The sequence below is a fragment of the Oncorhynchus tshawytscha genome, linkage group LG26 (assembly GCF_018296145.1).
Source record: "Oncorhynchus tshawytscha isolate Ot180627B linkage group LG26, Otsh_v2.0, whole genome shotgun sequence".
Taxonomy (NCBI): Eukaryota; Metazoa; Chordata; class Actinopteri; order Salmoniformes; family Salmonidae; genus Oncorhynchus; species Oncorhynchus tshawytscha.
The window spans coordinates 10446511-10472329 of record NC_056454.1 but is presented as its reverse complement, the minus strand read 5'-3'; the positions used below and the strand labels follow the sequence as shown (position 1 = coordinate 10472329).

Genomic DNA, 25819 nt, shown 5'->3' with positions numbered 1-25819 from the left:
TGGCTGGAGCCTATGTTCCCATCATGTAAAACTTTACCAAGTGATTACCAAAGAGATAAACTATCGCATTTTATACGGTAACTCAGCCAACGTCATAATGTGAATGCACTTTGACGTAATAAAACAACTTCAGGGATGATCTGTCAATCAATGCAATCAGCGACGCAATACTGGATCCCCATACCACTAAAAAGACCACTCGAAACAATAAATACTGGTGTATTAGCTACGTTTCCGTTTTTTTGTACAATAATGTGATGAGACAACAAATAAATAAGTAAACAACAGCCGTCACCAATGATGAGCAATACATAACATTGTAAATAAGAATGCGTTCTTAACTGACTTGCCTCGTTAAATAAGGTTAAATCATTTAAAAAATAAAAATAAAAATAAAATGCAGTAATTTGAGAAGAACGCTTGAGGGCGACTACGAACCAGTTTTGAATAAACGAGGACAGAAACATGCCATGTGTTGTTGGGTCAGAGGCGAAGGGTCATAGTTGAAATGAGAAAAAATGGTGGCGCACGGAGAAATACACGTGGTTCACCGTGGTGGCAACAAAATAAACTTCAGAGAGACAGTTATTACAAATGATTCCAACTACATTGTAGCTGACATCAGCTAAACCTGAATTAACTGTATGACACAAGTATGTCATGGATGCAAACTGTAGCCCTGGCTAGCTACTGTGGCTAGCACGTTAGCTAACGTGTTACTGTGTAGCTACAACACAAGTATTCTAATCTTGAGAGAAACGTAACGTTGACTATTGTTGTCTGTGGTCCTGCAAGAATTATGGGTTCGATTCCCGGGAGCACCCATACGTAAAATGTATACGTGCATGGCCATTGCTTTGTCCCGCAACGAACTATTGTTGATACAGACGACTCTTTGCAGAAGCTTCCGTACGTGTCCTTGATCAACCAACTCAAACGAAAATAACGTTTCCACTTAACAGCGACATATTCAGTGTCTCTAGGAACAATACTTTGCGGGACGAAGCAAGCATGATCTTAGCAAAGTCGCTTTGGGTAAAAGTTATTACTAAATGGCTTATACACAGAACCAGTGCAGTGGTGGGAAAAGTACCCAATTGTCATACATGACTGAGTCATTTTCTATTAAGGTATCTTTACTTTTACTCAAGTTAAAGTCACCCAGTAAAATACTAGAGTAATAGTCTAAAAGTATTTGGTTTTAAATATACTTAAGTATCAAAAATGTAATTGGATAAAATATACTTAAATAAATACATTAGGCCCTAATCTATGGATTTCACATAACTGGGAATACAGATATGCATCTGTTGGTCACAGATACCTTACCTGGTAGGGGCACGGATCACAAAACCAGTCCGTTTCTGGTGTGACCACTATTTGCCTTATGCAGCACCCCACATCGCCTTTGCATAGAGTTGATCAGGCTCTTGGTTGTGGATTGTTGTCCCCCTCTTCAATGGCTGTGTGAAGTTGCTGAATATTGTCAGGAACTGGAACACGCTGTCATACACATTGATCCAGAGCATCCCAATTGTGCTCAATGGGTGACATGTCTGATAAGTTTCCAGGCCATGGAAGAACTGGGACATTTTCAGCTTCCAGGAATTGTGTACAGATCCTTGCGACATGGGGCAGTGCATTATCATGCTAAAACATGAGGTGATGGTGGAGGATGAGTGGCACGACAGTGGGCCTCAGGATCTCGTCACGTTATTTCTGCATTCAAATTGCCATCAATAAAATGCAATAGTATTCATTGTCCATAGCTTATGCCTGCCCATACCATAAGCCCACTTCCCACATTGGGCGAACCACTCGCCCACACGATTCCATTACACGCTGTCTGCCATTTGCCCAGTTCAGTTCAAACTCGGATTCATCTTTGAAGAGCACACTTCTCCAGAATGCCAGTGCCATCGAAGGTAAGCATTGGCCCACTGAAGTCGTTTAGGATGCCGAACTGCAGTCAGGTCAAGACCCTGGTGAGGACGACAGGCACACAGAGAAGCTTCCTTGAGACGGTTTCTGACAGTTTCTGCAGAAATTATTTGGTTGTGCAAACCCACAGTTTCATCAGCTGTCCGGATGGCTGGTCTCAAACGATCCCGCAGGTGAAGAAGCCGGATGTGGAGTTCCTGGGCTGGCATGGTTATACTTGGTCTGCGGTTGTGAGACTGATTGGACGTACTGCCAAATTCTCTAAAACAACGTTGTAGGCAGCTTATGGTAGAGAAAGGAACATTCAATTCTCTGGCAAAAGCTCTGGTGGACATTCCTGCAGTCAGCATGCCAATTGCACACTCCCTCAACTTCAGAAATATGTGTCATTGTGTTGTGACAACTGCAAATTTTAGTGGCATTTTATTGTCCCCAGCACAAGGTGCACCTGTGTAATTAATGATTATGCTGTTTAATCCGCTTTTTGATATGCCACACCTGTCAGGTGGATTGATTATCTTGGCAAAGGAGAAATTATCACTAAAAGGGATGGAAGCAAATTTGTGCACAAAATGAGAAGCTTTTTGTGCGTATGGGAAAATTGCTGGGTTCTTTTATTTCAGCTCATGAAACATGGGACCAACACTTTACATGGTGCGTTCTTATGTTTTTGTTCAGTATATATTAACTAACTAGGCAGTCCACTGATCCAAAATGTAATGTTACACATACCGGTAACTAGCTAGGTGCTTTAAGCAACAAGGGTGCAACGTTAACGTTTATTTAAATACACTGGCATTGCTTTCAATTGTATTGGGTTGCACAAAAACAGTCCATGGGAAGCCAGAATTGAAATACAATTCCATTTCAACTTATGGTGTTTTCAGTCATCTCAGTCCTCTTTAAAGTGAGCTCCGGTGAAGAAAAGAAAGGAGAATAACTGTTCCCTTTGAATGGGGACTACACTCTGTTTATTTAATTAATTTTTTTGCCAGTTCACTCTACCTATTTTGTGGTCCGAAACCCTTCTGCATTCACATTGCTATGTTTAGAAAGGAACCAAGGTATTTTTGCAACATTCACTCAATGCACTCTGGCTGGCCCACAGTCTGGGTTTTTACAAAGTGCAGGACGAGACATTTTATCAGAATGTATTTTCGGACAGCTAGATATACCTAATCACATTTTGGAAGCTAATACATTTGCATTTTGTTAAACTATGAGACATAATAATTATAATCTGAAGATAATATTAACATGTAAATATTATTGGTAACAGAATAAATGGCAAAAGGATAACTAGAATACATAATGTAATTGTAAATTATACACCCGATGAAGGCTACTGCCCCTTTTAAGATTTACCAAATATGTTGTCATCTTACACTATTCAAACCCCACAATCGAATAAATGGCTTATGAAGCTCTTAGCTTATAGATCATATTGCAAACAAATCATCTGAACATCGTGTCAATACATGCAAATATAAGTATTTAGTTTTGTATGTGCATCCTTGACAATCTCTAGCCAGTGTCCAAAAACAGCACATGTTTTTTCCGTGAACCTGAACATCATCTTATCTTTTTTGTGGCACCAATGTTTGAGGTTATGGAAGGGGAAACTGTATTGCAGTAGTCTAGTGTATGGTGCGGGAATAATGACAAGCAAACATGGCGAGATTTGGGTTCACATTGCCCTAAAAAAGGGAACCGAACACAGATTTCAAGCGACTCGAACTTAGACCACCTCTTGATTGTTTTGGTTCGCTTCGGGGCTCTTTTGAGGGGTCTGGGTTCCCTTGGAGTGTTCACACTGCACAAAAATTTAGCTAACCTCACTGAGTTCACAAAAATTGTCTGAAAGGGCCCGCGTTTGAAAACACTTAAGGGACCCACTTCCTCTCTGCTTACCTCATGTCAAAATAAAAGTTCCCCAAAAGTTATCCCTTTTTGTCTACATATGGCACACGTCAAAATAAAAGTCCTGCACATGAGCAGAGAGCAAGTGGGTCTACAACAGACCCACGTTTGGAAAGTCTGTTTAATAATACGATCTTTTAGATAATGTGTCTCAAATTCCCTCCCGTCATAATGACCAACCCGCCATGCCACCGGACATAGTAGGTTGAAATGGAACTGTTTTTAACTTCTGGCTTCCCAGAATTGTATTTCTGTTTTTGTGCAACCCAATACACTAGCGTTGCTACAATTGTATGTAAATACACCTGAGTTGCTAAAAGCACCTAACCGGTATCGTAAGCTAGCTAGACCTGTTTTTGGTATTTAGCTAGCTAGTTAGCTAATCATAATAAACAGTCGGGTGTCTACGTTGAATCGGGAATAACCGTAGTCTGTAAACTGATGTCTTTCCGGTCCTTTTCACCAGGTTCCTCTTGTGTGCCTCGGGGGAGTCAGTTAAAGTGTACAGTTCCAGCTCCGAGGAATGCGTCCATGATTTGCAGGGACACACAGACCTGGTGTCAGGCATTGTCCGCAACCCTTCAAACCACCTGCAGGTTTGTAAATGCAGTAGCTACCAGTATGTGTGAACTTTCCATACTGGGCGTTACAGGAAAGCCATAGACTTTAACTAGCCGTCCTTGGCAATACTTTTTTCACTGACTCAAGAACGAAGAAAGTATCTTTTAATGTCTGTGTCCAGTTGCAGGTGGTTCTACAAAAAAACAGCGAAAACGCATGGCAAAAGCAGTGCTACTATTTTTGCAATGTCATCTTGTTTTTTTTACCGAGTGAGAAGTCCCTCTAGCATGTGTGTAGATCTTTGTTTTGGCTGCGCAGTGTGACACTCATCTACTTCTACAGTTCTTGCAAAGATGTTGGAAAATGCAAGATGTCTGGCAGCTAAAATGGCAAGAGAACACCTCACTTGGTGCAAACCTTAGATTTAATATCTTTCTTTGTTTTTGTAGAATGACCTGCAACTGACACACACACTTCTAAGATACTTTCTTTGTTCTCGATTCGGTCAAAAAAGTATCACCAAGAATAGTTAAGTTGACAAATGTATGGCAACATCTTGTATAGGGCTTTCCTGTACTGCCCAGTATGGAGACATAGTTATCAGATATCTGGTAGCCATAAATACAGTAGCTACATACGCGTCTGCAATCAGCATGTTTGTCGAAATAATGGTTTGTTGTTGCTCCTATGGTTTGGTGTCTCTGAGGAATGTTTGTTCATTGCAGTGTTTTGTGTGTAGACGTGACATTGTTGCACTCTCCTGCAGGTATACTCGTGCTCAGCAGATGGCACTGTCCGATTGTGGGACTTCACAGATGGCATCCTCATCAAGGTACAGCCGCACTCTTTGCCAAGATCATTTGCGATCGCTGCTTCCTTTTTTGCTTTATGTACAGTACTCGTCAAAGCACACTTTTTCTTCATTTTCACTATTTTCTACTTTGAAAAATAAGAGTAAAGATATCAAAACTATGAAATAACACACATGGAATCATGTAATAACCAATAAGCTGCCTTGGTGACGGCTTTGCACAGACTTGGCATTCTCTCAACCAGCTTCCCTGGAAAGGTGTAATTCATCCCAAAACATCTCAATTGGGTTGAGCTCGGGTGATTATGGAGGTCAGGTCATCTGATGCAGCACTCCATCAAATAGCCCTTACACAGCCTGGATGTGTGTTGCGTCATTGTCCTGTTGAAAAATAAATGATAGTCCCACTAAGCGCAAATCAGATGGGATGGTGTATTGTTGCAGTATGCTGTGGTAGCCATGCTGGTTAAGTGTGCCTTGAATTCTAAATAAATCACAGACCGTATCATCAGCAAAGCACCCCCACACATCACACCTCCATGATTCACGATGAGAACCACATATACGGAGATCATCCGTTCACGTACTCTTCGTCTCACAAAGATAAGGCGGATGGAACCAAAAATCTCCAATTTGGACACCAGACCAAAGGACAGATTTCCACCAGTCTAATGTGCATTGCTCACATTTCTTTGCCCAATAAAGTATCTTCTTATTGGTGTCCTTCAGTAGTGGTTTCTTTGTAGCAATTTGACCATGAAGGCCTGATTTACGCAGTCTCCTCTGAACAGTTGATGTTGATGTGTCTGTTGCTTGAACTCTGAAGCATTTATTTGGGCTGTGATTTCTGAGGCTGGTAACTAATGAACTTATCCTCTGCAGCAGAGGTAACTCTTGGTCTTCCTTTCCTGTGGCCGTCCTCATGAGAGCCAGTTTCATCGTGGCAATTGATGTTTTTTGCGACTGCAGTTGAAGAAACGTTCAAAGTTCTTAATTTTCCGGATTGACTGACCTTCATGTCTTTAAAGTAATGACGGACTGTCGTTTGACGTTGAACTCTTTGCTTATTTGAGCTGTTCTTGTCATAATATGGACTTGGTCTTTTACCAAATAGGGCCAATATCTGTATACCACCCCTACCATGTCACAACACAACTGATTGGGTCAAACACATTAAGAAGGAAAGAAATTCCACAAATCAACTTTTAACAAGGCACACCTGTAATTTTAAATGCATTCCAGTTGACTAGAATGTTTGCGAGAATGCCAAGTGTGCAAAGCTGTCAAGGCAAAGGGTGGCTACTTTGAAGAATCAAATGTAAAAATATATTTGAATTTAACACTTGTTTACTACAAGATTCCATGTGTTTATTTCCTAGTTTTGATATCTTCACCATTTTTCTACAATGTAGAAAATAGTACAATTAAAGAAACCCCGGAATGAGTAGGTTTGTCAACTTTTGATTGGTTCTGTATTTATAAATCACTTTACTATAATACTTTTCAGACCTTCATTATTGGGTACCCCATCTACTCCATATACATCTCTGAAAATCATGGAGGAGTTGTGTTTGTCGTCGTCCCAATGGCAAATGACAAAAGCTCTGGTAAGTACAAATCAGAGGTTGGCATTTGCACATCAATTGTCCTTAAATGCCTATATAGGGCCTTTTTGCAGTCAGTCAGTGTTCTTTCAAGTCACAAGTGATTTATTTTGTAATTGGTCAACATAATAGTGCAGAATGTGGAGGAGGGTGATCTCTGATGTGGTGTGTGTGTGTGTGTCTTTAGAGCTGTTCCAGCTGGTGGCTGTTCATCTGCCCTTAAGTGGGGACCAGGAAGTGGAGGCGCGAGAGCTCTCGGCCGTCCTGTGTGATGTCAGCCCCTCTGGGGCTGCCTCCTTTGGCAGAAAGGTACGTGTAGTAGGCCTACCTGGAACTTCAGTAGCAAACAAGTCTCTGGCAGCAAACAACTTACTCTTGGGTCACTTGTCATAGTTTGCCATTGCATTGTTTAGCGAGAGGTTTGAGTTTTTTAAATTTATTGCCACCTCCAATATGGACGCCAGCTCTTCGTGAAAAGCTTGTTTATTCCTCCAATCTAACAGGGTGAATACATTGCTGCCGTCAAAGGTTTACAGCTTGAGGTGTTTTTCTTCAAGAAGCAGAAGTCTCACAGGTAAACAACATTCTTTTCTGTCAGGAGGCTGTCCCCTTCAAGGACTGTAAGCATGAATGTTAATGTCTTTCTGGCTAGTGTTTGTGCAATACAAGTCCAAACACGATGAACGGAGGTCCTGTCTGTTGGATGAGTGGCCTTTCTGCTTGTCTGTGGTCAGGAGTGGGGGAGTTCAGCCAGCCAGCCCTCTCGATTGTTTTGAGCAACACCCTCATCTGGAAACAGGGTTGATTACATTACAGTATTTTATGGGGATTTGACATTGCCCAACTAAACATTGGTCATCACCAGTCATAGCACTCATTCAACTGTATTGTCTGTTTCTGTGCCTCACAGGTTTTTCCTCAAGTCGGGGAATAAGAAAGGGGCTAAGAATGCCTTCACCTGTGTCTCGTGCCACCCTAAAGAGGACTGTATCGCCACAGGTCACGAGGATGGCAAAATTCGCCTGTGGTGAGTGATGCCGGAAGAACATTGCAGCCATGACCATACATGGCCTCACTTAAAACTTCTTATGGCTGCAATCCTGTTAACGGGATCGATATGACAACTGCCAGTGAAAGTGCAGGGCGCCAATTTCAAAACATCAATATTGTCATAATTAAAATTCCTCAAACAAATATCTCATACCATTTTAAAGCTAATCTTGTTGTTAATCCCACCCCAGTGTCCGATTTCAAATATGCTTTACAGCAAAAGCACCACAAACGATGTTAGGTCACCACATAGCCACAGAAAAACACAGCCATTTTTCCAGCAAAAGATTTTCCAGCCAGAGTCACAAAAACCACAAATAGAGATACAATTAATCACTAACCTTTGATCATCTTCAGATGACACTCATAGGACTTCATGTTACACAATACATGTATGTTTTGTTTGATAAAGTTCATATTTATCAAAATATGAGTTTACATTGGCGGGTTACATTCACTAGTTCCAAAAACATCCAGTGATTTTGCATAGCCACATCATTCAACAGAAATACTCATCATAAATGTCGATGATAATACAAGTTATACACATGGAATTATAGATATACATCTCCTTAATGCAACCGCTGTGTCAGATTTCAAAAAAACCTTACAGAAAAAGAAACCCATGCAATAATCTGAGACGGCGCTCAGAAGTAAAAGTCACAATAGCCGCAATGATGGGGTCAACATAAACAAGAAATGACATGATAAATATTCCCTTACCTTTGATCTACAACAGAAAGCACTTCAGGAATCCCAGGTCCACAATAAATGTTTGTTTTGTTCGATAATGTCCGTTATTTATGTCCAAATACCTTATTTTGTTAGTGCGTTTGGTATACATATCCAAACGCTCATTCTGGTCAGTGATACATCGGACAAAAACTTCAAAGTTATATTACAGGTCAAAGAAACATTTCAAACTAAGTACAGAATCAGTCATTAGGATGTTTTTAACATATAGCTTCAATACAGTTCCAACCGGAGTATTAATTTGTGTCTTCATGAGCAATGGAACGCAAGTGGATACCATGAAAAATAAGTGTGATCAGAAAATGGCTGACTGCTAGACACCTGACAGATTCTGTACTCATTCACTCCCACAACACCGTAGAAGTGTCATCATAGAAGCAACATCATTAATATCTCAAGGGGATTTCATTGGAGACTCTGAATACATACAAAGCTCAGATTTCTCACTTCCTGTTTTGATTTCTCCTCAGGATTTTGCCTGCCATATGACTTCTGTTATACTCACAGATGTCATTCAAACAGTTTTAGAAACTTTAGAGAGTTTTCTATCCAATATGAATAATAATATGCATATATTAGTAACTGAGACTGAGGAGCAGGCCGTTTACTTTGGGCAACTTATTCATCCAAGCTACTCAATACTACCCCCCAGCCATAAGAAGTTAAGACCACATTTAGGGGAAACACTGGATTGGCATCACTCAATCAATGTTCTTTCTCTGTCTTCATAGGAGAAACTTCAACCAGAAGAAGGAGTACACATACTCCACCCTACACTGGCACCACGGGGCAGTCAACACACTGCAATTCACCCCTGAAGGTAACCTATAACCCCTGACCCTATAACTTTTGAATTATACCTATACAAATAATCTTTGATCACACTACATTTATCGTGTAGAGAAGCATGTCTGTTATATGAAATATATTCCCAAATATTTTATTATTTTCTCTGTTAAGCTGTGTGCACTGAACTGACACTGATTGTTGCTGACACTGATTGTCCAGATGAAGGGAATTAAATAGGCTATAATGCGCACTACTGTGGCACTCAACTCAAGCAGTGGTAGCCTACTGCTGACAAAGTAATTCAAAGCCTCTACTTTGTCACTCGGGTCGGGATGCAACTTTCCAGTGCTATTATTTTTGCCATGTAATCTTATTAAAACAAAATCAGAATAGTTTTACCTATTTACCTAGTCGGCTTGCCATGTGTTCTGTAAGATAAATATTCCTCTTGAGGCGCATTCAAGTTGCGAGAGCCATGGGGAGGGAAACATGTGTTCTGACAAGGAATCAGTTCACATAAATTGTTGATGCGAAGCCGTTTTGGTAAATGTATTGTGAAAGCGTATTTGACCTTTGTTAAAAATAAAAAATAAATACATTCAATTGCTACCATTTTATTTCTTTACTCCGGTGGCACGAGTGACATCGTTTTACAGATGCAGTTACAACTGAAGTTTTCAATCATGGTTTAGGAGCAGCTGCGCAACAGCTCAAAGTGGACAATGGCATCTTAAAGGGCAATGATGAACTTTGTAATAGAAATGCCTGAAAGTGAACAATTATTTATAATAAAATATTAATTATGAATAACAACAACAATCAGGATGTTGTGTCCAATGGGGTAAATGCAGATGGACAAACCCCATGCTTCAGCCTATGTAAATGTTATAGCCATTATGCTGCATCAATTGGGCTACAGGTGGTAATGCTTATTGCTAATGGCACATCTGATAGACCATGCATGGTCCAATATGTCAAAATTATTTAAACATTTTTGCCAATATGTTATTGGGCTCATTTCTGAAAGTGGAAATTATATTTTAGATGTTGTCAGCATAACTTTATTTTTTTTCATTTTGGAGTAAAATGTCCTTTTTATAAAAGTCACCAGAACTGAGCTTCTCAGTCCTTCTTTATCAAAATGATCCTCGATGAACTTCAAGAAAAACATTAGGACATTTAGCTGGCTACATTCTTTCTATGATAAACATGAGAAATCTGATGGCAATGCAGTATTTTTGGAAAAAATACCTTGTTTTTTCATTATAAGCTAATTTACTTGGCCAAATAATTTTGCACTTCTGTTATCTGATGAAAACCCAGCTATTTTTTGCAGAATGTGTTGCATTAATGTGAAGAGAAACTATAATTGCATGCCACTGATCATTCTATTTAGGCAAATAAACACAGTTGACTTTCAATATAAAATGCAGGTGAAATGGTTTGAAACTCTGATTTTCTGATTGTCTGCGTTGTGAAAATACACATTTCTAAAAGCTAATGCCACCCCTGCTCTATGCCAACTGTTTTCCTGGTTCATGATAGAAGCATTCTGACCAGGCCTTTGTCTCCGCTTCTTTTCTGTAGGCACCAACCTGCTAAGCGGGGGGATAGAATCGGTGCTGGTCCAGTGGCATTACACACAAGAGAACCAGAAGGACTTCCTGCCGCGCCTGGGCGGCGCAATCACACACATTGCCGTGTCACCTGACGGTTCATTGTTCTGCACCTCCCACTCTGACAACAGTAAGGACTGTTGCAACCTGTTACAATAATTTCATGGTTCGTTCCTCCATCTTGCCTCCCTCCCTTGAAGTAATCATTGATCTGACATGACTGGAATGGTAACTGCTATGTAGCGGATTTCAGTGATTACTTTAAGGAAAGATGCTTAAAACTGTTCAGGGTCCTCAGTATCACTCTTGAAAGGGACAGCAGATTCCCAAGTAGCATATAGTATTTTATCTTAGCAATGGCTGGTGCTGACATCACCATGTACAGTGGGGTCCAACAAAAAAAATACTGTATATAAATCAAATCGTATTGTATTGGTCACAACTTATTATTGCGGGTGTAGCAAAATGCTTGTGTTCCAAAGTAATTCTGAGCTATATTGTATGCACCATTGTTTTTATTATTTTATACCAATACAATTGCTCAGAGAAAGAGATTTTGTTTAACAAGTAATGAATAAATACATCTCAAAGATAAGGGTCAAAATGATTGGATCCCCTGTTCAATATTCCCCTTGCAAGGATAACGACCCAGACTTTTTCTAAAACGTTTTATGAGAAGAACACATTGTAAACAGCATTGGTACTTGGATTTGGAACCAGTGCTATGGTCAGATGACATGAAAATAGAGCTCTTTGGCCACGCACACCTCTGGTGGGTTTTGCATTGAAAGAAAGATGCATAATCAGAGAAGAACCACATACCTACTGTAAAATATGATGGTGAATCATCAGAATTTCAGCTTTTTCACTGGAGGATTTCTGGTATCAAATGAGTTAAGGTCAAACAGCATCATGAACTTTACCAAGTACCAGAACATTTTGTCCAGAAGGCTGAAACTTGGCCAGACGTGGATCTTTCAGCAAGACAATAACCACGAGCACATCCCAAAATCCACAAAGAAATGGTTAATTGACCACAAAATCAACATTTTGCAATGGCCATCTCAGTCTCAGACAGAACCTCATTGAAAACCTGTGGTTTGAATTCACAAGGGAAGTTTATAAGAGCAGACAAAACATATCGAGGATCTGGAAGGATTCTGAATGGCAGATTGGTCTAAGATCCCCCCCAATGTGTTTTTGAACAAATCTGTCTCGTTGTCTTCGTCAGGGGAGAGTGCTGGGGTAAAGAATAATAAAAAATAAATTAAATTACTTGTTAAACAAAATCTTTCTCTGAGCAATTGTGTTAGTATTAAATAATATAATTTCAACAACAAAAATTTGCACATACAATATAGCTCAGTATTTGTATTATTTATTTTTCTATTTTTTTTGCTAATCTTTATCAAGGGATCCAATCATTTTGGACCACACTGTATGTTGTGTCAAACAACTAAGGGCTTTTGGACGTTGTCACAGAGTTTAATCTGTAGGCCTGATCCATCTTTTTTTCTCCCTATTTTCCCTGTCAAGAAATCACTATCATCCAGAGCTGTGTTAAAGTGTCGGCCATCATCCAGGGGCTGGTCAAGGGCGAGGGTGTGCGGACAGACCTGACGATCGACCCGCGTAGTAAAGCCTTGGTGCTCAACGGGAAACCAGGCCACTTGCAGTTCTACTCTCTCCATCGCGACAAGCTGCTCTACAATGTAAGCACAGCTTTTATTGCCTGGAGCTGACAATGAAGAACACCAAACACTGTCCTTGTTAACTTGGCCCAGGGAGCTACCGAGGAAGGTTCTTGAACTTTGATGTCATGTGACTATTAGACATAGAATGACTAGAATGGATGGCCTGAGTCTTGGAGGTCTGGCTTTGCTCTTTTGTCAATAAACTGTTTGATAACTGAATGAACTCTTATTGACCAATCAAGCTGATGAAAATGGATTGACAATTTATCTTCTACCTTCAGTTGGACATAGTACAGCAGGAGTACATCCACGAAGAGGGTCTGGACCAGTTTGAAGTGGTCAAGGCGGCGTTTGACACCCGAGGCAACTGGCTTGCTACGGTGGAGGAGAGGACGCAAAAAGGCTCTGAGTTAGAAATCAATTTGAAGCTGTGGGCGTACGATGAGCAAACTCAGAGGTACTATTTGTTTGCACACCATAGCCAGCCTGGTTCCATGTTGTTGTACATGTCTTCATATCTCGATTGTATTCACCTGTCAGCAACGGGTGTGGCTGAAATGGCCAAATCCACTAATTTGAAGGGGTGTCCACATACTTAAGCATACACTATATATACACAAATGTGGTTTCCATCTTTTGTCCAATCTCCACCCTTCCTCCTCCCCCCTCTGTAGTTTTATGCTGAACACTACAGTCACAGCCCCCCACGAGGACCAGATTACAGCCATGTGCTTCAGCCCCTCACCAGAGACCACCATGCTGGTGACCATCAGCTTCGACGGCCACTTCAAAGCCTGGCTGCTGGCAGACCACTCGGACACCAAGGGTAAATGGTTATTTTCTAGCACTGAGCCTGAGGGCCTTCCATTTTGGTCCTGGAGACCTGCTAGTTATTGTTCACTGACACATGATTCGGCTAATCAAGGTATTGATGATGAGCTTAATCACATTGACACTCTAATATTTTCCTCGGCTTTTCCTTTCTCTCTATGCCGCTGACTACCAGCAGAGGGCGCCTGCTGGTCATGTGACTTTGTGGGCGGGTACCACCACCTTAAGCCTGGCTGCTGCTGCTTCTCGGCCGACGGCTCCCTATTGGCTGTCGGTTTCCAGGAAGTGGTGACTGTATGGAGCCCTTCCTGGGAGCTGCTTACCACCCTGTCCCAGCCCCCAGGGGCCATCAGGTTAGAGCTCACTCGCACACACCTATAAACAGACAGACACACTTAAACAACTTCACACACTTATACAAGTATACACAAACATGCATGACCATTCAAACGAGCAGACATTTCAACAACTTTCCTAACAAAAAAAGTGTATGTTAGCAGATATGGCTGTCTATCAACAAACAAGATGGCTTTTTAAACTAGCAGCTATGACTCATAATATGAACTTAGATTCACACTTGACATTGTTTACTTGTGTGTAAAACCCTCCGTGGTAGATAAGTCTGTAATATTTAACTTCACTGGCACAAAGCGAGTGTACTTTATGGCAACAGATTGGGAACATACAAAAAAAACAAGTGATATTGGCCAGCCACATCAACTTGGGAGACAGAACCTGCTCCGCAACATTGAGGGAGCCTCTACAACAATATTTGCGAAGTCAACTCCCCCCTTCCTTAGGTCAGCGGGTGCAGAGAACTAGTATTTGGTGTTGAGTCTTACTCAATTGCATGCCAGAGCTGCCTAGCTGCTGCCTATGATCTCGTGATCAATGTTAACTGTTGCAGTGCTGTGTCATTTACGATTCCCAATTTAAATGTGTTCCTTTTTACTTCCATTTGCATGCCCTGTTTTTAGTGCTGTTATTCAAAATGGTCCCAAGAGTCAACTCTTCATCCCTTTACTTCCTCCACCTAAATGAGGATGTAATGTATAGGGCTAGCTCTGCCTCATATGTGTTCTGAGTAATGTAGACACTTGCTGGTACAGAAATGGCTTTGGAAGTCGAGCACTGGGCCTCCGCACTGTTATTCCAGCTGCCCACACCCCCTTATGTAACCGCCTCCTATAGATTTTCTCTTTGACGTCTGCTTGTGCTCTGAACAGAAATGATTTCAGATGACTGTATTTGTTGTTGTAGCTCTGGTGTGGAAAAGGTCCTTGCCACTAATCCTGTGAGTGGGTTGTGGTATGGTCATGAATGGTGAATGGGTTTGAAAAATGAGACTTTTTATGATCCACCAGGGACCTTTGTTTTGGAAGGTTAAGCTGTTCCAAGTACCTGTTGGGGACCAGCACCAAGAACCAACTCTGTTGCTGGAACCTCCTCACCTGCTCACGTAAGACAGACGTCTCTGACGTGCGTGGGCCTATGTGCAATTGTCCTATAAGCAACATGACCACAACCTAAAATATAATCTGTTCAATCCATAGCCCTGACGTTTGTTTTCCTACTTTCGTTTCTCTCTCTCTTCCCTTCTCTCAATCAGTGGAGTGGAGTACCCCCGTGGATGTGAGCCTGCTCCAGGCTGACCCACTGTCTGAGAACATGGCTGCCTTCTGCAGTCAGTCTGGCTGCTCCGACTGTGAGTGCTTCCTGGTTCTAGCTCCTAGCTCCAACAGGACTCTTTGTCTTTGCTCATTTAGATTTAGACTTGGCTGGGTCTACCATATGACAAGACTAAAGTACATATTATAGAATACCTAGGGGAACCTGCCATGTTACATGTGTGCAACTAGCTAAACTTTGGGTCCTTGGGCTGTGTGGTATGGCAACACCAACTAAACATAAAATAGGTAATATGGGCTTCACTCATCAATGCCCTCTCCTCCCACCAGTGTTTGTGTTCAAGCCCGGCGAGCCGCGGCCCCTCTACTCCCAGAAGGCCTTGTGCACGGGCAAGGTACAGCGTGCCGTCTTTGCCCCGCGCGACCAGATGCTGGAGAGCTGTGAGGAGCACGCTCAGTGGCTCAACAGATCCCAGCTCTACTTCTTCACCCAACACATGGTGAATATATAATACACAGACTGTCTCCAGACTCATGGCTTCCTCGTCTCCTTTCCTTTGTCACCCCTAATAGGTTAAAGGACTGGACACACCACATGTTCTGTTCCAATTCAAACCTTGAATACAAGATCCCCCAAACTACTAAATTACATTGAAAGTAAAGAACCTGTTCATCTGAGGTGATGGCGCATGTGTGGGTTTTACTTCTTATTCCACTGGCAGGTAACTAACCACAGAGTTCTGTCTGACATCCTCTCTCCATTGTAGGATTTGATGACGTTTAGCACGAAGACTGAGGAGGACAGACTGTTGGCGTCTAGTAAACGGGTACCATCTCACTTTGTTACAAAGCAGTTGCCAAAGTGTTACAGGAATAGATTACATCTATAGCATTCTCTATTGAAGTCCTGACTGTATTTGTTTTTGGGGTGTTTTTCAGCTCATGGTGGACGACAGTGTTGCCGTGACGCCGTTCTATCTGTTGCTAGGGAAACACAGGCAGCAGCAAGAAGCGCTGACCAATCCCATGGCAGAAAGGATTCAACTACCACAGGGTTCCATTGCCATCAAGGAGGTGTGTATGTGCGCACGCGCATTCATGCAAGGGCCACTGACCATTTATTTGTGGACTTGTAAATAAGCTAGTGTTTCTACGTTCTGTAGTGTTGGCCCTCAAAGTTCATGTTTAGCTTAAATAGTGCATATGCCAAGTACTTGTATACTTCCATGTTGTGAACTACTAAATATACTGAGTTCACTTTAGATGCTAGCTAAGACATTGGTCTACAAATATTTCTAGATTGTATTAGAAAGTTAGACCAGGTTCCTAGGGGAGGGGGGTGAAATAAGCATCAGGAGCTCCTCATAACTCATTCCTCTCTCCCCCTCAGCTGCTATACACCCCAGCCCACGTCCTGCCTTCAGCCTCGTTCCTCTGCTCTATGTTCGTACGCTCCCTGCTCATCTCCAGCTCTTCTGCCAGGTGAGTCCAGTAACTAGTAGTTACTTAATTGTCCCAGACAAGAAAATGAAAAAAGACATTGTGCCAGTCTGGTGTAGTGGTCGTGGCTTCCGACTCAGGACCACATATAGATTTTGGCCACCCTCTGTCTATGCCTCTACTATTGAGGTCTGAATTCTGATATTTTATTAAATTATACATTACAATTGACATAGACTCACAATAAATAGGTTAAGCTATATTGGCCTGAAAACGATTAAGGTCAAAGCAGTATTGTGATGATGGCCTTGCACCCTAGGACTCTTTCACCAGTCTTGCTCTGACACATCAGTGCAGATGGAGACAAGGCGAGGAAGCCACATCAAATGAAATTTGACCACCTGGTTTGTCTTAATCCCAACTACAAGGCCAGAATTGAATCCAGCGCATCCGGTTCAAGAACTGGAGTTGTGCAGGCCACCACACACTGGCCGTGTCCGAATACCCATACTAGTGTACTACAGACTGCACCATTTGCTCTTCGCAAACATACTATTTAGCACGTACCGGTTAGTAAAAAGTATGCCCCGGGTGCAACACAGTAGCGGCTCCTGATTGGTTGAGTAGGTGGGGTGGGACAGACATGCATCGCATTAACCAGCATGAAAATAGCTCATTTCCAACTTGATTAATTTCTTTAAACTCTGAATAGTATAGGAATTGCGTTATAGGCCTACTCAGGCTGCTTATAATTAGATCTATCCTAGGACTGAAGACAGAAAAATATTATTTTGATTCCATTTCAACATATTTATTAGCGAAACCAAAGTGCTGTAACATACACTACCATTCAAAAGTTTGGGGTCACTTAGAAATGTCCTTGTTTTCCATGAAATTAGTTGCAAAATTAATAGGAAATATAGTCAAGACGTTGATAAGGTTATAAATAATGATTTTTAATTCAATTATTGTGTCCTTCAAAATTGGTTTTTGTCAAGGAACCCTCCATTTGCAGCAATTACAGCCTTGCAGACCTTTGGCATTCTAGTTGTCAATTTGTTGAGGTAATCTGAAGATTTCACCCTATGCTTCCTAAAGCACCTACCACAAGTTGGATTGGCTTGATGGGCACTTCTTGTGTACCATATAGTCAAGCTACTCCCACAACAGCTCAATAGGGTTGAGATCCGGTGACTGTGCTGACCACTCCAAAATGAGGTGATAGCCTTTAAGATACCTTTTACCCTGTACAAATTTCCCACTTTACCACCACCAAAGCATCCCCAGACCATCACGCTGCCTCCATCATGCTTGACAGATGGCGTCAAGCACTCCTCCAGCATTCTCATTTTTTTCTGCATCTCACGAATGTTCTTCTTTGTGATCCGAACATCTCAAACTTAGATTTGTCTGTCCATAACACTTTGTAAAAAATAATAATAATTCTCTTCCTCTGTCCAGTGTCTGTTCTTTTGCCCATCTCAATCTTTTCTTTTTATTGGCCGGTCTGAGATATGGCTTTTCCTTTGCAACTCTGCCTAGAAGGCCAGCATCCCAGAGTCGCCTCTTCACTTTTGACATTGAGACTGGTGTTTTGCGGGTACTATTTAATGAAGCTGCCAGTTGAGGACTTGTGAGGTGTCTGTTTCTCAAACTAGACACTAATGTACTTGTCCTCTTGCTCAGTTGTACACCGGGGCCTCCCACTCCTCTTTCTATTCTGGTTAGAGCCTGTTTGCACTGTTCTGTGAAGGGAGTAGTACACAGCGTTGTATGAGATCTTCAGTTTCTTGGCAATTTCTCGCATGGAATAGCCTTCATTTCTCAGAACAAGAATAGACTGACGAGTTTCAGAAAAAAGGTCTTTGTTTCTAGCGATTTTTGAGCCTGTAATCGAACCCACAAATTCTGATGCTCCAGATACTCAACTACTCTAAAGAAGGCCAGTTGTATTGCTTCTTTAATCAGCAGTTAATCAACAGTTTTCAGCTGTGCTTACATAATTGCAAAATGGTTTTATAATGATCAATTATCCTTTTTAAAATGATAAACTTGGATTAGCTAACACAACATGCCATTTGAAACACAGGAGTGATGGTTGCTGATAATGCATATGTAGATATTACATTAAACAATCAGCCGTTTCCAGCTACAATAGTAATTTACAACTATAACAATGTCTACACTGTGTTTCTGTTCAATTTCATGTTATTTTAATGGACAAAAAATTTGCCTTTCTTTCAAAAACAAGGATATTTCTAAGTGACTCGACTTTTTAACGGTGTAATATAAATTCAATCAAATAGCCTAGTACACAAACTTTTCAGATGTTCAAATCAAAATGCTATTGCACAGAAAAACATGGACGGTCAGGTGCATCGCATATTCAGAACTGCTGGACAGCAACGTGATAAACCAAACCACTGATCATTGGGAACGAGATCAGAATGACTGCTCAGGCTTGATCCATTAATTAAATAGGTAGCCTACAAAACTTAAACAATACATATGTTCAAATCAAAAGGCTTGAGTAACATGCCATCAATAATGCAGTATCGACACATTCAGAAATCAAGATGGTTTAGTATTTAGTTTAAAAGCTCTGACGAAGGCCAAGAGAACAGACTTTTCAGTGAGAAAATAGATTCACTATGGGTGAAATAAAAATACTTCTGTTTTCAAATATGCAGCCTATGATGCAATACTAATTTTTAGGAGAACAAAAACTACTTAGCCTACTTTTTTTTTTACTCCACCGCAGAAGCTTTTGGCATCTTCCCGTTTTGTAGTTTGGCTACTTGAAGAGAACTAGGGCCTGTCACTTGCAGCCCACCTCTTCCAATGCATTGTGGAAACGTCTGCATCAAATTCTACTAGATCTGAAATTAGTATAACATCCTAGCATTTAGATCATACTTGATTTTCATTGTTTCCCGCTATTTGTTCACTTCTGTAGCACATCCCCATATCTTATTGATCAGCTGTTGTCAAAGCCGAAATGAGTATGCCATCCGGGCATTTAAAGTATAGTTGATTTTTCGAAATGTCACATACTATTAAACTTGAAATTGAAAACTGTCTACTATTTAGAAAGCAAGTATGGGTATTCGGACACTGCCATTGACTTCCTTTGGAAGGTTGTGAAGTGTTAACTGTCTGTTTTCATTGAGAGGTCGATGTGGACTGAAAAATGACATGAAGAGGCATGTGCATACTTCAAAGTCATTATTTGGATGGTTGTTGTCTGCAGCACTCCGACTTGGCATGATGTCTGTGTTGACATTGCTCAGGGTCACTCTGCTAAAGGCCTGGGAGATCAGAGAGATGGCTCCAGTCTTGGCAGTGAGACTGAAAACACTATCAGAACTTTTAAAATGCTGACCGAAAAGATCCAAAATAATGTCCCATGATTTGTATTCAGGCTAGTTCTTGGATTCCTCCAGGTGGTTGTTTTTAAATGATCGTAAACATAAGGTTACATGGCTACTTGACTATTTGACATGAAAACGGGCTGACACACCTCGGTTCAGCAGATAATTTTCCATAGCATTGTCAAGTTTCATTTTATGCTGACTGTTAGGAATAGTTGCTTAGTTGGCCTCACGACCGGGACTTTCAACTCCCTTATACAAGTGTTTTGTTGTTTTTATAATTGCTGAAGTGAGGAAAAGGAACCTGTAGAAGAGGAAATGGAGAGTGAGGAAGAGGACTCTGAAGGGGAAGCAGAGCTCCGAGACGCCAGGCAGGATCTGGGGGGGTCGGCAGCATGGGGCCCAGGTGAGGAGTTGGGGGCACCAGCTCTCACGAAAGCCCAGGAGCGGGAACTGAGGAGAGTGAAACATTTTGACCACAGCTGGCTCAGTAGCGTCCTGGAATGTTAACCTTTTACCAAGCCCAAACACACATACACACACACTTTAACCAGTCATAGTTTTCCTATGGCTGTATTTTGATGTAATAAAATATTTCAATTTTCAAATGTGCCGTATCATGCTTATCATTTTTGGCATCACCCTCCCAAGATCAATAGTTTTGCTATACTTAAAAAAATGTGTGTGTGTGTATGTGTGTGTGTGTGTGTGTGTGTGTGTGTATATATATGTATGTATGTGTGTATATATATATGTGTGTGTGTGTGTGTATATATATGTATGTATGTGTGTATATATATATATGTGTGTGTGTGTGTGTGTGTGTGTGTGTGTGTATATATATACATATATATGTGTAGTATGTCTGTCTCCATGCAGTAGGGTTGGCGCCAAAAAAGACAATTAGCACAAGTAATAGTGCATTTCCATAGGGGCTGCTAACTAAATATGCTAACAAGCGCAAACAAAAAATAATAAATGAAATAGCAAAGACAGGCAATCCAGCTCATAAAGTTATACGTGTATAGGTAGGACTTACTTAATGTCCTTTTGTGAGTTTGGACTTTTACAAGCGAATGTAAACGAAAGACATTACTTGTCTGAAGCAAGAACAGTACTGGTCGCTACGGCAACGAGCCTGCCTGCTCGAAAAAGAGTGGGGGAGGAGGAGCAGACAGGCTGAGAAATGAGAAGAGAAAAACACAAGGAAATCTAGACAGCACTGGCCCTCTAGCCTACAGATAAGTCATCCAAAGGGCTTTGACTTCTCAAACACCGCAGAAAGCAAACACTATGATTCACCCTCACCTTATTAATTCAGCCACTTAACTTAGATAACTAGCTAATTAAATGTAGGGGTCGTGAGATTCTGCGTTCTTCACACAGGAAAAAGTCAAATATTGCCGTGTTTTCTAAAGTCAGATCTAAAATGCTTCTTATTGTAATTTCTGCTCAGTGTCAGACATTTTGTGCTTCAGTTGCACTTCTCCATTCAAAATGCCCATTCATGAATTCTAACACTGATAGTCAACGCTCTGACAGTGTAGCTACTTTCTCTGGTACTTTTCTCAGTGTAGCCAGCCTACTTTTCTCTGGTAAAATGAAAGATTAACTTTAAGCAAAACATTAGGAAATGTAGCTGGCTACATTCTTTCTATGATTAACATTTAGAAATATGATGGTCATGCATTGTTGTTGTTTTTATACAAAATGCTTTGTCATTGTAAGCTCATTTACTTGTATGGCTGCCTGCCAAATAGCATTGCGCTTGTGTTGTCATCTGAAAGTTTATTTATTTTCAGACAAATGTGTGGCACTAATGTATTTTCTGTGAAGCAAAAAAACTCTTGACTTTCAATAGAAAATGCGATCCCTGTCAATACCACAGCTGGACTCACCTGCTCCCGCTTTCTACGGTTGCGCTATTTACAAACAAACAGGCTCAACTGTTCTGGGGAACTACTGTATGCTTCATAATGCGACAGGTGGAATAAAGAACGCGACCTGCTTTATCTCCTAACGTAATTGCACAAGTTGACTGCAGGTAATTTGCCTAAAGTAGCTACAAAAATAAAAATGTAGCAAAAAACTTCAAATTATTTTAAATGGTATTGGAAAAACCATCCCCTGGCTATTTCCAAATACCCCAGTATACTGCCCATGCCTACCATGCAGTATTGTTTATTATGCAGATTGACTCACTTATCAAAGTCCAGCTAATGCAATCAATGTTATTCATACACTATATGTGTCAAGGTTGCTGGCATCATGGTTGTAATTGTAGTTCCTAGAGGTAGAATGAGCTCCAAGCCCTGACAAGGCACTTAAAACTGACCAAGTCACATTTTTCTGTTCCTCAAGTTGACAAAGCGTGCGTAGGTCTGCCTCAGCAGAAACTGGGTCACGCTCAGTTGGTTTCCCTATTGGCCCAAAAGGATATGTTTAGTCAGTGAGGTATGTTTAGCCTGTTAGTGACCCAATATCACCTAGGACTGTAAACCTGATCCCATTTAACCAGAATAGAAATCACTGAGGGTAGAAAGCCAGTTGTGTTCTTAAGGTGCTATCGGCAATGTCAGGCCGGCCATAGGTCACTGTGCTCCTAATTTTTAAAGAAGGGATTAATTTAGCAGGAAATATGAAAAAAATCAGAACTATTAAGATTCTATTTTGTATGTTGATGTTTCTTAAGATCCGTGTGACATTATCTGAGGAAACAAACTCAAATATTCTGCGTGTTTGTTTTATCTGGAGTCTTAGTTAATTTAAGTAGACATTGGACTTCTTAAAGTGCACTTTTCCCCTTAAACCCTCAAGGCCAGGAGGAGCGTTTGTAACTGTTGGGTAGTGTGTCAATATAATGCACTGGGCCTCTTAGAGAGCTTGTGAGCAATTGGGGGACAGGCGGCGCTGATGCAAATCCAGAAAAGCCAGTCGACCTACTGGTCACACGGGTCTGTTCTGCCCAATCTGTCACTCATGTTGTGGGAAACCAGGTCACTCTTTGTCTTTCGCCTGCAAGCACACAGGTCTAGATCATACAGCTCAGCTTAGCCAGTCAGTCCATTTAACACGGGCTGTCAAAGGGGCTTCTGGGGCAAATTAGGGACTAACCCCTGTGGAATTTGAACCTGCACAGTGGCGGCCTGGCCAGAGCTAGAGAACTGGGGACTAGGAACTGACTGAGAGGGCCTCTTAAAATGGCTGCAGTCTTCTTATACAGTACAATGATTTGGTTCCTGTGATAACATAAAACACCAACGAGACAGTGTGAAGACTTTTTATTTATTTCAGAGCTCATGCAATACAAGCTGTATAACTGTCCTCCACTCATTTGAAGTGAATGTAGTTCTTGCATTCAAACAACTCAATTTATGTTGCAAGCCGTGATTACATAATGATTTCACAATGATTCAATATTTTGTTTTAAACAGATTATCTAACAATGCTTTTTCTGTATTTAACAATGATGGGAGATTATGGACAGTACATTATGGTCCATTGGAACAGTGTACTCGTGATTTTCTTGGTTTATGCATTTAGGGCTGGGAATTGCTAGGGAACTTACGATGTGCCGATACGATATGTATTGCGGTTCTCATGATTCTATATGTATTGCGATTTGATGTTCCAAACAGTTAGCTCACTATGTCTGCTGCAGAGAGACGAGAGCATGAGAAAACAACTAGTTTTGATCTGTCAGGTTAATAAGTCCTGAAAATATGTTGGCTCGCTGTTTTAAAAAGATGCTATAGGATGAAAAATACCGGGGTTTTGATGCAGGTACAGCCGACCAGCATTAGTGTACACTACATACAGTAGCAAAAAAATAAAAAATATTGATCTGTAACAATCAACAACAAAATCCCATTACTATTATGCATGAGAGCATTGCTTTGTAAACACGAGGCAGAGAAATTTCACAAATCGTTCAGAAAACATTTGCTAATTGAGAAGTTAACACTTATATAAAAACATTTAAAAACCAGACCAACATTTAAAGACGACAATCTGACAATTCAACTACAAAAAAAATTACATCCAGTACAGTGTATCAAATAGTCTATCAATTGACGGCAATTGTTATATGAAAAATATAAAATTGCCTTGTATGAAGTATTCCTGAATAAATGTTAAGAACAAATGCGCTGTTATTTTCTGGAGAATGTGCTTACTTTACATTTGAGGGGTAACCCATGTCAAACATAAACATAGAGCTGACTGCCATTTCTCTACAGAACACCAGCTGCAGTTCCACAAACCTGCAGTCCTGTCTGACTCTAGCTCTGGGCAGTGTATTAAAAGGCTCTTGTAGGCAGATGTAAAGAAAGGCCTCACTGTTCTCTTAAAGTGCTGTGGCTATTCTCTGCACCAATCCTAATATTTTCATTACAAAATCTCAGCCATGGTTTTCATGGGCAGAGGTAATAACCATAGTCTATTGTGAACATGTGAGTATTAGTGAGTCAAACCACATTTTAAAAAATGTTTAAAAAAAGGCTTCTGAAAACATTTTAGTGGTGTTGGAGAGCTCCAAGAGCTACAAACGTACAGTTCTGCCTGGCAACCACCTGGTTGGTGTAATGGCAGTCCTTGGCCAGCTGAGACAACCTGAAGATGCTGACATTCTACTCTGGCAAGTGAACACGAGGTGGGGAGGTCTGCTTGACTTAGGGGGGGAAGAGAGGAAAATCACAGGTACACTTGGGAGGGATTTTGAAAGCCGCCCACAGGAAAAAGGTGGTACGGTTTTTCATGCTCACCTTGTGTCTGGGTTTACGATTGCGCTGTGTACGCATTTGTGGCAGAGCTTCGCGTAATGATGGCTCGGTATCATGGGCCCGCCAGGAAACAAAAAGTCCTTCAGTTAACCTCAAAGTGGGGAGGCAGGAGCTCAGCCATTATTATGGACATAGTACAATCACTTAAAGTATTCATACCCCTTGACTTATTCCACATTGTTACAGCCTGAATTCAAAATGTATTACTTATTTTCTCTTCGCCATCTACACAATACCCCACAATGACAAAATGAAAACCTTTTAAAAAAAAATATATATATATATAGTTTCCGTAAGTATTCATACCCCTGTACCTTTTGCCAATGATTACAGCTGTGAGCTTTTCTTGGTAAGTCTAAGCTTTCCACGTCTGGATTGTGCAACATTTGCCCATTTTTATTATTTTCAAAATTCTTCAAGCTTTTACAAATTGGTTGTTGATCATTGCAAGACAACCATTTTCAGGTCTTGCTATTTGATTTTCAATTAGATATGTCAACTGTAACTCGGTCACATTCACCCTCTTCTTGGTAAGCAATTACATTGTAGATTTGGCCTTGTGTTTTTGGTTATTGTCCTGCTGAAAGGTGAATTAATCTCCCAGTGTATGTTGGAAAGCGGACAACCAGGTTTTCCACTGATTTTGCCTGTTTGTCTTCATTCTGTTTCTTTTTTGTTGTTGTACTGTCCAGTGCTTAACTATTACAAGCATACAAGCACATTACAAGCACATGATGCAGCCACTACTATGCTTGAAAATATGGAGATTGGTACTTTAATGTATTGGATTTACCACAAACAACACAACTATGTTTTATTCAGTACAGGCTTCCTTTTCACTTTGTAAATTTTGTTCGTATTGCTGTTGATCCATCCTCAGTTTTATCCTTTCACAGCCTTTAAACTAGTGGTTTTAAAGTCACCATTGGCCTCATGCTGAAATCCCAGAGCGGTTTCCTTCCATTCCGGCAACTGAGTTAGGAAGGATGCCTGTATCTTTGTAGTGACTGCGTGTATTAATAACTTCAC

The 25819-nt window shown here is 40.9% G+C and overlaps 1 protein-coding gene across 2 annotated transcripts; it reads left to right on the top strand.

Annotated features, from left to right (window-relative positions):
* Nucleotides 1-503: 503 nt before the first annotated feature.
* On the top strand, nt 504-20617 carry wdr75 (WD repeat domain 75). Of its 2 annotated transcripts, none has more exons than XM_042306359.1 (20): nt 504-600; nt 4324-4457; nt 5189-5254; nt 6741-6840; nt 7025-7146; nt 7341-7411; nt 7748-7864; nt 9372-9460; nt 11017-11175; nt 12582-12757; nt 13021-13196; nt 13414-13565; nt 13749-13923; nt 14935-15029; nt 15180-15275; nt 15529-15698; nt 15966-16025; nt 16138-16272; nt 16589-16680; nt 20300-20617. In XM_042306359.1, the coding sequence occupies exons 1-20, from the start codon at nt 519-521 to the stop codon at nt 20517-20519; spliced, it is 2487 nt and encodes an 828-aa protein (XP_042162293.1). In that variant the 5' UTR covers nt 504-518; the 3' UTR covers nt 20520-20617. The 2 variants fall into 2 exon arrangements, with proteins under 2 accessions (XP_042162293.1, XP_042162292.1); XM_042306358.1 differs by having other exon boundaries at nt 13746-13923.
* Nucleotides 20618-25819: the final 5202 nt, after the last annotated feature.

What these genes read in the sequence shown, in the direction of transcription:
- wdr75 (XM_042306358.1), top strand. Translation starts at nt 519, where the DNA reads ATGGTGGCGCACGGAGAAATACACGTGGTTCACCGTGGTGGCAACAAA. An exon ending in ACCCTTCAAACCACCTGCAG is followed by an intron (nt 4,458 to 5,188) that starts GTTTGTAAATGC and finishes ACTCTCCTGCAG; the next exon opens with GTATACTCGTGCTCAGCAGA. An exon ending in TGTTGGCGTCTAGTAAACGG is followed by an intron (nt 16,026 to 16,137) that starts GTACCATCTCAC and finishes GGTGTTTTTCAG; the next exon opens with CTCATGGTGGACGACAGTGT.